Source organism: Amphibalanus amphitrite, unplaced genomic scaffold, assembly GCF_019059575.1.
Source record: "Amphibalanus amphitrite isolate SeventyFive unplaced genomic scaffold, NRLGWU_Aamphi_draft 000716F_arrow, whole genome shotgun sequence".
Lineage (NCBI taxonomy): Eukaryota > Metazoa > Arthropoda > Thecostraca > Balanomorpha > Balanidae > Amphibalanus > Amphibalanus amphitrite.
Genome location: NW_024882210.1, coordinates 203,791 through 216,189, shown reverse-complemented (window position 1 = coordinate 216,189; position 12,399 = coordinate 203,791). Strand labels below are relative to the sequence as shown.

The 12,399-nt window shown below is 51.7% G+C and overlaps 1 protein-coding gene across 1 annotated transcript; it reads right to left on the bottom strand.

Annotated features, from left to right (window-relative positions):
- Positions 1–51: 51 nt before the first annotated feature.
- On the bottom strand, positions 52–12,066 carry LOC122365130 (mitochondrial proton/calcium exchanger protein-like). Its single transcript, XM_043336093.1, has 11 exons — positions 11,692–12,066; positions 8,714–9,223; positions 8,293–8,436; positions 7,250–7,387; positions 6,583–6,786; positions 5,915–6,061; positions 5,420–5,524; positions 4,641–5,066; positions 4,043–4,239; positions 2,751–2,901; positions 52–1,295 (listed from the first exon to the last, which is right to left on the bottom strand). The coding sequence occupies exons 2-11, from the start codon at positions 9,215–9,217 to the stop codon at positions 1,086–1,088; spliced, it is 2,226 nt and encodes a 741-aa protein (XP_043192028.1). The 5' UTR covers positions 9,218–9,223; positions 11,692–12,066; the 3' UTR covers positions 52–1,085.
- Positions 12,067–12,399: the final 333 nt, after the last annotated feature.

Genomic DNA, 12,399 nt, shown 5'->3' with positions numbered 1-12,399 from the left:
ACTTGCCTTAGTGCCGTCTGTTCCATCTGAAATGCATATCAAAAGTCCATATGCTGTTTATCTCGCAGTCTTTGTATTTTCCCTGGTATCCAGTCAGTCTGCGAGACATGGGTCGACGAGTTAGCGCCGCGAACGGCGGCGGTCGGCCACCGAAGAAGGCTACCGATTCACCAGAGCCTCGGCGACATACACAGCAACAAGGAAACTCTCGGACTTTGGCGACAAACGTGAACAAGCGTACCAAAGGCGGAGGAGTTTCTAGCGGCGGGTCGGCCGCGGTTCGCAGGGCCGGGGTGGAATCACTGCCGCGGCCGGAGCCATGGTCTGGGAGGCCGGTATTGACGTCCCGCCGGCGGTCACGAGGTAGGTGCAATACCCTCATCTGATGCCGTGGTGCGGAGCGCCGCCCGGCCACGCCCGCACGCCCTTCAACTCAAACTGGCGCACATAATCAGCACTGCGGTAGACAAGACGGTTAAATAAACATAACTTAGCGGACGCGCACGACTACAGGCCCCTACCAGCGAAGGCGACTCCGGCTTTCCTAATTCGCCGAGCTATCTAGATGCCTCCGCGGCGCTGCAACAAGTTCTCATCGCGCATTCATCACTTGACGTTCGGTACCAGAACCACGTAACAACCGGGTCGGCCTTCGCCGCCCACCCCCGCCGTATGGAGTCTCAGCATCTCAATCGCTCCATTCCCTCTTCCCCAGCAACCCCAGTACGACGGTCGGACCAGCCGCCCGACGAGACCATTGCACGCGCGGCTGGCAGGATCGTCCGCAGCCCGCAACCCCACCGGTGCCCTCACAGGCAAACAGTAGCATGGCCAGACCAACACAGCCGAGACAGGCCGATTCAGGCAATACCGGGTCCAAAAAGTCGGCATGTATCAACACATTTGAACCCAAAATGGTAGCCAACCATCCACTAAACAATTCATATCTCTCCAAGTACGGATTCAACAATGTGCGCTACTCGTTAGCGACAAATGCCGCTTTTCTATCCCCGCATACAATCTCATTGACTCCTACCCTCCCTCCCGTCCCGTCCCCATTCGTCCTAGATGCTCCCAGCACAGCGCTATTGCTTCTGCTCTTCCTGTTTCTCTTTCTCGAGCGCGGCGGCAGCCTCGGCAGCAGCGGCAGCGGCAATGTCCTCCGCCTCCTTCTGCAGCGCCTTCTCGATTCGGCGCTCGAGGTCGAGCACCTTCTCTCGATCGAGCAGTTCGATAATCTCCTCCATCTGTTTGCTGCTCAGCTTCAGGTTCTCTTGTCCCATTAGCTCGAGCACCTGTGGCAGAAAGACAGAGGGAGGACGGTCAAAGACGGAGGGCAACAGTCAGTGTCGGGCGGCGCTGGCGATATCAAGGGTGGACTAGTGTGCGAGTGCGAGGTCGGCAGATGGCGGGACCGTCGGAGGGCAGCAGACGGAGGGCAGCAGTCGGTGTCGGGCGGCGCTGGCGATATCGAGGGTGGGCTAGTGTGCGAGTGCGAGGTCGGCAGATGGCGGGACCGTCGGACTCAAACGGGGGATAATTGCACCATCACAACAGTGGGGTATTGGACGGACTTGAATGCCGCATAATTATAGTGCAAAACGTTTCTTAAACCATAACAATGGGAGGCAACCCGTGCAAAAGCTGTGCGCAAAACGAACTAAAAACACCACCGTAGTTTTAGTGTAAACTCTAGAATGAGCAGAGCGGGTTTCTGACTTGGCAACAACTCTGAACCAGACGGACAGCAACGATTCAGCAACTACAAACGGGATAAAACGAACTGGGGGACTCAATAAACAAAGAACGTAGATCAACCGAAATCAACCATTCAAAAGTCGCATGAAATCGTTCCATCACCAGTGTCAGTAAACTTTCAAACCACCGCAGTTCACAACTACGAAGGAGGTAATCTCCACCCGGTCCCTTCACGGAGCGGAGCGTCCCTTGGCCTGTGAACGGTCCTGTGAGCCACGTCATGGACACGAGAAAACACAGGCGCTACGAACACAGGAGTCACGGTGACCGGGCGGCCGGACGCTACCTCTCGCCAGGTATCACGGTAGCCTAGACCGTACGAATCGAGCAGCTGTTCACGGAGACGCTGCATGGACACCGGGCAGATCTGTCGACGGTCGCGAGTGCCCGCGTCACCGACCTACTATAGTTCACCGACCTCAGTTACAGTGATAACGGGCCTGTGTCACCGACCGTATTTACACCGAAACCGGGCAGATCTGCCCGCGGCCGCGAGCGCCGGCGTCACCAGATGACGCCACTGACCATCACCAGATGGCGCCACTGATCATCACCCGGCACAGTTACACTAGCACCGAATGGCGAATCGAGAAGTCGTCCGAGGCTAGCTCAGGTGTCTAGCCACAATTACGGAGCAGAACACTGTTTCAGAGAGCGCTGAAAAGCTGATGATGTCGCCCAACAGATATGCTTCGACACTATGTACCATACCAGGACGAATCGATCACTTCCTCGACAAGGACATTCACAAAGTGGTCCCGATAATAATGAAACATTGAAACACTAACCAGCAATGGTGATCTGGTTGTGCCAAGCACTTAACAGTGACAGTGGCACCACCGCTCACCGATACTTCAGTGAATCTGCACCCCTTGAGGGATTCAATACCAGGCCACATAAGGACCAATGATGTCCAGGCACGGGTCACGTGACAAACATTACCCATCCGCCGGGTTCATCCGTATTTTCCTTCCCCAGGATATCATACTCACATCATACACATCCTCGACGCGTATCGAGCCGTCCTGATTGTCATCCATCTTGGAGAGCACGTGCGCCATCGTGTTCAGCTTGGTCTTGTCGGGCACTGACTGGATGTGCTGTAGAGTCTGGATTAGCTCCTGAATGCCCACCTCTTCGTCACTGCAGAATGAAGACAGACATGTTACGAATATAGCATTTGCCAGTTACTGATCGGAGCGGAGTGAGAAGAGGTGAAAGGGACGGCTTATATAACAACAGACACAAAGGAAAGTCAGAAGGTTTCCACTGCGAGCATCTAAACGCTTTCAGATGGCTTATACCACCAGTAAAACGCCTTTTGGGCGACCAACGGAGCGAGCGAGAGGATGGGCCTTGCACGTGCGAAATTGCGAGGGGGTACCTCCAACTAGCTTGTGCACTGCACCCTACTAACCGGTCTTTAGCGATGTGCCAAATTTCAGCGCAATCGGCCTAGCCGTTCTCGAGATCTGGAAGCGGCACACTGCACGTGCGCACGTGCAAGCGGGGTCCAAACTGACTTTTGCACGGCACCCTACTAACTGGTCCCCAACCGTGTACCAAATTTGAGCGCAATCGGCCCAGCCGTTCTCGAGATCTGGGAGCGCCCCCTGCACGTGCGCACGTGCTGTAGCACCCCAACCTTAACACATGCAGATGAATTATCTGATGGAGACCTAACTGTGTACCGAGTTTCAATTCAATCGGCCCAACCGTTGTGCCGTTATTGAGGTTGCAATTTTGGGGGTTCTTAAAAAATGCCCAACTTTACCACGCGCCACGTGCGGTGGTTGGCAAGAACGCATGGTGGCCATCACACCACAGAACTTTTACGTCCAAGTGACATTCAGTAAAGAAGACCGCTTGTCAATCGGATGTCCCGTTCCTAAGATATTAGCTTTTGAAGAGAGTCCCCACGGCCGGCCGGCCGGCCGGCCGGCCGCTCATACTCAGGATTTTCCCTTAATTCAGTATGAGACTCCGCTCGCTTCGCTCGCTCCGTAACTAACACACAAAGTAAACAGAAACGCTCCTAGATCCAATACAGAACGCATAACAAGAAACATGTTAATGTTTCCATAAGCTTGTTCCTTCTTACCTCAGCTGCCTACGGAATCTGCTTATAAGAACTAAGTTCGCGATCACCAACCAGCCCCGGACCGTGCGTAACACAGTAACCGGCAGACCGACGCCAGCAGCTGACAGACCCAGCTGTTAATTACACTAGCAAGTGAACAAACACCCACCATGGATACAGACCAAACCGAGCGGCGGCACCGACCTGCGCTTGGCGTCGAAGCTATTGGCCTGCGCCACCTGCAGTTTCTTCTCCTTGGCCTGCAGCTTGTCGACCATCTTGTCTAGTGAGCGGATCATGCGGTTGACGCTGTACTGGAGGCCGCGCGCGGCACGTGTCTCCTTCAGGTCCGTCATGTCCTTGCCAGCCTTGTGCATGATATCGCGCAGATCTTGCAGGTCCTGAGGAGGGATGGAGGCGAGGGTCAGTCACCCAGCGTGCAGAATAAGTAACCACTGTCCACTAACAGCGATAGCTTAGTGCTAGCAAAGGAATTAGCACTGAGACAGTACGCAACAAATTCATCTACCGAGTTGCAACTTGCAAATGGTTTCGAAATTGGAATTCAACAATATTGACCTTCAAAATTATTAAGCTGAACTACCTACATCCCCCTTCGGCAATCGGCCTACAAAAGTGGACTGTTTGCTGCGATGGTTTACAATCAAAAGGCAAACGCCATTCGCCCCCGTCACAGTATACGTGAAACTATTATATGGCAAACTGTTGTGACGGCCGGGAGCCGTACTGTTCCACTGCACAACCCTCCGGAGAGCCCGCAGCCGTAGAGCACGTCACGTACCTCCTGGTAGTCTGCCATCTCCTCCTTGATGTCCTCGAGCTCCTCCTGTTCGAGCAGCGGCCGTCGCCGGGTGGCTGCCAGGGTCTCCAGCGCGCCCTCCAGCTCGGAGACGTCCTTGGAGGTGAGCTCGCTCTCCGCCGGCGCGCTGTCTGGCAGCGGCGCGGCGCGGTCCACCAGCGTGGTGGAGGGCGCGTCCCGCACCGGCTCGGCCGTATCCGCCGCCGCCGCCGCCGCGGCCTCCGCCTGCAGACGCTCCTGCGCCGCCTGCTCGGCCTGGAGCCGCTCCTGCGCGGCTGCCTCGGCCAGCGCGCGCGCCTCGGCGCGCTCCTCCAGGATCTTGCGCTCCTCGTCCTTAACGACGTCGACGCGCGTCTTGAAGTCGACGCGACCCTCCCTGTCGCCGATGGCGGCGCGGGTCGCCGTACCCTGGGGGCGGGAGGTGCGGTAAGTGGCAAGGAAACGCAGGTCGTCACGCAACAAGGTACTGGCCAGACGAGCTTGAGATCTTCGATCACTACCTTTGATCATGGAAATTAATATCGGCAAAACAGTGCATGACAAAAACAAATGTGGAGGTAAAATTGTATGACAAAACATCATTAAGCTTGATATTTTGATTTTCTTTGTAATTTCAAGAATTGTCAAAAGAGACCGCTACATCGAAGCCCACGATCACATTGCTCGATCCAGTACCCACCACTGTCATGCAAGATATGCACCACAGCCATACTCGCATCCCCTTTTCCCGCCAGCGCCAGGTCCCGGAGGGCGGTACGTACCACGGCGTCCGGCAGTCTGGAGATGGTGACCTTCAGCTGGTCACTGGTAGGCAGGTTCTCCGGCAGGTACAGCGCTCGGGAGAGGAGCAGTAGCGACGGCGGCACCTGGGAACGATCGGACGTCGTCAGACACAGACAGACAGACACGAGCATATTCCGCAGCAGCTCAAGGTGATGGGTGCTGAAAGATGCGTCCGGCATCCACCCGGCGACTGAATTGCAGGCTGACTGTGAACAACTCACGTAGATTTCAGCGATATACACCAAGTTATCTAGCTTCTAGATATGTATGCCTAATTCATAATTGCCTTGTCACCAACTAGTTAGAGCCTCACGATAGTTACTAGTTAGAGCTTCGCAGTTGAGAAAAGTCAAAAGGGCACGCACTGCTGATGCCTGACAGAACACGTCGACCCCAGCACACTCTAGTGGCGGATCCCGTGACTACTGCGGAGCGGAGTCGAGGTCAGGTGAAGCTGGCAGAGCCCGCCGTACCTTCTCGTTGAGGCTGAGGTCGAGCCACTGGGAGAGCTGAGAGCGCAGCCGCTGCTCGGAGACTCCGTAAGCGCGCATACCGCGGGCGCGACAGGCCGCCTGCAGCTCCTCTACGGTCAGCGTGTCGACCGACTCCCGCTGGATAATCTGGAAAAGAACAATGGGAGGGAAGGGATAGTCAACATCTATCGACTCCCGCTGGATAATCTGGGGAAGTGGAGGGATAATCTGTGTCAGCGTGCCGACCGATTCCCGCTGGACAATCTGGGGGAGAACATAGCAGGGGAAGGGAGAATTAGTTTTTATCGACTCCCGCTGGATAACCTGGGGAGGCGGAGAGGTGTCAATGTTTATTAACTCTCGCTGGATGATCTGGAAAATGAATTGGAAATTGGAAAGTCTATCTGTCGAACCTAACTGGAGTGCCGGAAAAGATCGATTAAAAACAAAAACAAAACAAAATTAGCACACCTGCATTAAAATCCACATAAAGGCGACCATCATCTTGAAAAGTTGTATTTAATTTGAGGCTGTAGGAAAAACATTTACGGGGCTCCAACAACGGTTCTTCGACCGTATCAATATCAAATACAGGTAAAAATACATGAGCAAGTGGCGTATAGTCGCGCGTGGCCGGACAGGCCGCCCCGCTCGCCCCGACTCCATACCCGGTCGTCGGCCTTCAGTCCTCGCAGTTTCATCTGTATGAGGAAGCGGAGGAAGTTGTTGGTGCCGAACGGCGGCACCTCCAGCACCCGACAGAGAGCCGCCAGCTGCGGCCGGTCCAGAGAGTCGAGAGTCACCTCGTCCTCAAACAGCTTCGAGAACTTGAGGATCTGTTCGTTGGAGGCCTGCTCGCCCGACGTCCGGATCTGAAGGCAGATGAGGGGGGCATGAGGAGCAAGACGACGGGGACGGGGAAGAGTCAGGCATAAGAGAAAGGACGGCATCGAGCTTAACTGTGGCCAAAGCACGCCGAGGGACAGTTGGTGTTTGCAACGTCTTGCAGATACGCACTACACACAACGCACACCAGCCACGAGATGGTGGCTTCCTGGCAACAAGTCTCGTGAAAAGCATTACACATACCCACCACCACACTGACGTATCCCTGCCAAGCGACCCACTGACATCAATATCATCCATCCATCGATGGCGAGAAACAGGGCAGGCCTGCGTAATCGTATATTTTATTTCTTCACGAAAGTAAAATTAATATAATTATATCAAATATTTGCAAGAATAAACGAAAAGTTCGAGTAACTTTCCCACATATGAGATCAATATTACTCCGCAATTTACTCATGGGCATGCGTTCTATGAACTAGGTCTCACCTCTTTGAAGAAGTCTGCGAACTCTCTGGCCGAGTCGGAGTAGTGACCCTTGCCCTTCAGCGCCATCGAGTCCAGCGTCTTCTGAAGGAACTTGGCCGTCTCCAGCTTCACCTTCAGCACCTGCTTCATCTTGGCGTCCTGAAAGGTACCTATATATCAGCCGAATCCATCATAATCTGCGTCTCTGAACCCTCAGAACTGTGCTGCAGGTATGGGCGAAAGTTTTCCGTTACAGCGAATATGCAACCTACGATATCATTATCACGCTATTTGTTTCATTACTTATTCGCTAAGTGATCTTGAGCAGTGCAACTAATGAAATCACTCCATGCATATCATCAAACTCTAAAAAATAGCGCTAACGGCTTGGTAGGTAACCAGAATGGAAAACGAAATTAGGCTGCCTATAGAATATGAGTCCGATGTCCACCGTTTACGAGTAGGCCACTTCACGATGAGCTATCACTTGTTTCGCTGTTTTATTGTCATTATCTTGTTTGTGCTCTCTGCGTGCTCATCTCTCAGCTGTTGTATATGCGCGCAGATCCGAACACTCTCCTCCCCCTCCCCACTTCCCCCTGTTCCGCGAATCGTGCCGTTAGCGCCAGGCGGCAACAGCGGCGCTCCTCTATTCCGAGATACGTGACGTCATAATAGTGATGACGTAACACGGTCCGACACGGAGGTGCAAATCAGACCGGCACACCGGACAAGACTGGTAGTCGCCAGTTCGTGCATACCCGGCGGGCGGGGGCAGGGGCGGGGGCGGGGACAGGGCCGGGTGCTGGGATGGGCGGGTAGCGGTAGTGAGGCGTCGTCAGCTAGAGCGGCTGAGCGGCGGGCGGTTCCTCGAAATTCGTCAGCTGGTTGGCGCTGCACTGGGCCGGCACGTGACCTACAGTCTGCTCATCACGCGAGCGGGGGGGGGGGGGGGGGGGGGGCAGGGAGAGGGTGGTGAGGCAAGCATCCACTCACCGTCTACAAAGGGCCCTCCACATACCGTCTGCTCAGACCGAGCCGTTGTTACCCAAGTTGCTACCCACCTCGGCGTTGGCTGTCTGGAAGGTGGACGGCAGCATGTTGGGGAACAGCTTGATGAAGACGGGCAGCAGCAGCTCCATGAACGGGATGATGATGAACACGGAGAAGGGCAGCACCCGGAAGAGATCGCCGACAGTGCGCACCAGCTGAAAAAGACGCGAAAATGCGTGATTATGTGTAGTACGGAACTTACTCGGAGTGGACATTTTGGAGCTGGGGATACATTTTTGGATTACGCATTAAGGAAAAGTTAGGAGTGAAAGAGGACTAAGGAAGGGAGGGGAAGTGAGAGAGTGGGAGAGTGAAGAGAAAATAATAGATAAAGGATAAGAGAAATGACAGACAGGAGCTGAGAAGTGAGAGAAGAGGGACAATACAAAGCAAAACAGCGAGAGAAGGTAGAATGAAAGAGAGAATGCTCACCTGTCGATTTTCTCGTCGGGACAAGCTTTCTCCGTTCAGTACCCGCCAAATGAGCCTTCTTGAGATGTTTATATTGATGAAGAGCAGCTTGAAGCCGTGGTAGTAGTGCTTCACCTCGTCGACGAACCGGATCCAGAGCGTCCTGCGCGGCGGCTCTTTGGGCTCCACGGCCAGCCGTTTCTCGGCGATGGGCTCCTGTACGATCACGGACGGCACGCGCTCCTGGGACGGCGGTTCGCGCGGCGGAGGGGGTCCCGGCGGCGGCTCGGACGAGTCCTTCAGCTGGCTGCGCAGCGACTCGACCGACTCCTCCACCTTGGAGGAGGGCCGGTGCAGCTCCTTGTCGAGCCGCGGTCGGCCCAGGTGCAGCGGCCGGTAGCCGGAGCTGGTGGGCGCCAGCAGGAGCACCAGGTCAGCGGGCCGCCGCCGGCGCACGGCCGGGTACAGCAGCAGGCCGCGGCCGGCCGCCCCGGCACGGCACACTGCCACCCAGCGGGCCGACATGGCCGCCTGACGAACAACGGCACTGAGCGTTAGTACAGCTAGTGCAGTCACGTGAAAAAAACATTGCTCCCAAGTCCCAGTCCCTCCATCCATTCAACCACAGAACACCACAGGCCAGTCACTGAACAGTGAACACTATCACAGGTTATACCTTGGCAGTGCCTAAACAGTCATGTCCAGCACAAGCAAACTGCAAAACCATACAATATAGCCACACAAACCACCTAACCTAACTCATTCCTGTTCTTGAATGTCATTGTGGATAATATCTACCAAGTACCAGCCAAAAGTGTCAACTGTCAATAACTTGTTACAGAATACAAGCTTCAGCCTTCATCCACCTACAGAATGCCAGGCTTTGTATACACTTTAACCCTCGCCGGCACGGCACAAGGGGGGGGGGGTTGGTACGACCCCCCCCTCGCGTTTGGCCCCTGATCGAGCTAGAGCTTCGCGGAAAAAACGAGCGTGTTGCCCGTCACGAGACGAAGCTGATGATACCCAATTTTAAGGTCCTAGGTCATCGGGTGACCTTCCAGGTCAGGTCAATGACCCGAAAACCGGGAAAATCGGGACCTGTTAGAAAGTCGTAAAGTGTGGCTGCTATGTGGTTTTCCAGGGTGCTGATCACGAATATCGTGTTAGTTTTGATCAGAGATGATGTCTTTAAGCATTTAGACCAGGTCGGGTCAGGTCAGGTCAGGTCAACCGGTAGGGGTTGTGACGGGTATTCGTACTACGTGTCAACCGCCTCGGACAGCTTCGTAACATGTTACGAAGGCACCAAAACTACTTCGTAAATGTTCAAATGGTTGCTAAATTCGAATTCAGCTCCAAAAACTAGCCTAGAAACATGTAAAACTCGAAAAAGTGAAACGAGGTCACCCGAGGTCACCAAAGGTCAATGACCTGACCTGACCTTCAGGTGACCTTGAAACCCACCCTAATGCATGGGAGCAACATCAAATCACATGTTTGAACGTTTGAAACCACGAAAAGCTTGCAAACGCGCGGTTAATGCGAGCCGACATGCGCCGAACCGCGATTTCGGCCAAACATGGTCACAGAAAAGAGGTCACAGGTCAAAGGTCATTGGGGTCAGGGTCATGAAATTTTCAGGGTAGGTGTAAAATTGATCAATGCGAGGGTACTGAAAGTTTCGTCGCGATCGGCCGCTTTTTACGCGAGTTATTCGCGAAAAAACCTTAGGGGGGGTTGCATCAACCCCCCCCCCTGTGCCGGCGAGGGTTAAAGTGCAGTAACTAGATTTTTTTTTCAAGAAACTGTCCTGATAATTCCTACCTTTGAATATTGCCTATTGGGCTTTGTGGTGCTAGCAGCATAGCTACTAATGTTGATCACCCACACCAATAACTAGCATTACATAATGCACATTGCACATTGCAGAGTATATGCAACCAGTGGTGAACCACTAGCATATACGATTTGATATCCACTATGTTATCCATTTTGATTATCCAATATCCATCTACCTTTGCAGCACACACTGTAGAACAGGTGAGCTGCACAGTGATCATATGTATCTACTTTTATCCACTACACAACCACTTTTTCTCTTCATAGAATGTTCGATATTTGAAATGTCACAAAACATAAGATAGATATCTTATAAAAAAGAGCTTTATTACCACCAAAACTACCAAATCTTATGTAACACTATCACAATAAACCCTGCAACTGGCAACGCACCATCAATTATTGCTTTTGACTACTCATCCCTTTGTTTGCTCATTGACTATGCTCATGTTTCACCTCTGTGCAATGTCCAGCAATAATGCATTTCTATTGTCTATCTAGAACAGAACTAATAAAACAGCAGATAAGCAGGAGAATGGCAAGGAGATAGCATGGCAGCAAAGCAAACAGCAGAAACACAGTAGATTTGTCTAATCATATCAATATCATGAATCCTTACTTCTAAGGTAAAACAAATGTTTTTATTATTCAGGCAGTCAACCACTATCAAGTAAAAAGCAGTAGGTACTTCCAGCACGACAACTGAAACCAGTTCAAGTTGTGGATTACGCCAAGTGGGGTGACTGTGAGCTTAAATACAAATTAATAATAACCAAATGCTTGAAAATATATAAATCTCTCTGCAAAACATCTCAACAACTAGGTACAGCCCACCGCTAAAGTAATGTAGGGTTTTACCAATCTCAACGGTTGGCTTTGACTGGCGATTGTTTAATGCGGAGTGATCGAAAAGAAGATGTCATGTCAATACCTAAAGTTGCAGCTGCAAGGGTGACGATACATAGGTATAAGCTACATTCAAAGTTTCACTGTAATCTGGCTAATCGTTCCTAAGCTTCAGAAGCAGAACATACCCATGACTGAAACCCCACATTACTTCTGCTGTGGACTGTACCTGGGTACCACTTACTTATCAATGAACAGAAAGCCGATAAATATTGTATCAATATTTGTTGAAGCATGGCCAGTTAGCTTACCTTTTTAAATAGGTTGCTCCTTGTAAGGAAGAAAATGCACACTTTTATGAACCTATATCAATAGTAAGCACTCTTCAGCCTTCAGGTACAATTTATATCGAAAAATGCTCACATAAGTAGACAAAATTGAATGCTCTTGTTTCGAGAATCCAAACCCTGAATTGGAATGAATATGCCTATCCTAATTAATGTAGTTGAAAGCTTTGCATGTTAATAAAGGCAGACGAAATTTCGAAAACACTTAAAATGAAAACGAGTAGCTAGACTTCAGCAATCAGAATCCAATCCAGAGTCATCTTGCCACTTTGACTTTGACTTGCAACCGCAACTCACAACACACACACACACACACACACACACACAAGAAGCAAAATATCGGCTTGCGTCATGTTGGCCGCAGCCGCATCGTGAAAAGTGGAAAATGCTAGTCTAAGGCGCTGCAAATTTTGAAAGAAAGTCATATTTGCAATTTGCAAGCATTGGATGCATCTTTTAAAGCCATTTTCATAAAACGAAGGCGTTTTTCACTATTTAAAGGGTATATCAATATTTCAGTCCAGAAAACCCTTAATATTTACCTAGAAAGAGTATAATCTATCTTGAAGCAACTTTCCTTTTCTGTGTTTTGATCGTCTTGATAAGTCATCATTTATGTTCTATAGATGGCTTTGGTTCAATGATTCCAGAAAACTAGATGGTTTTATTAAA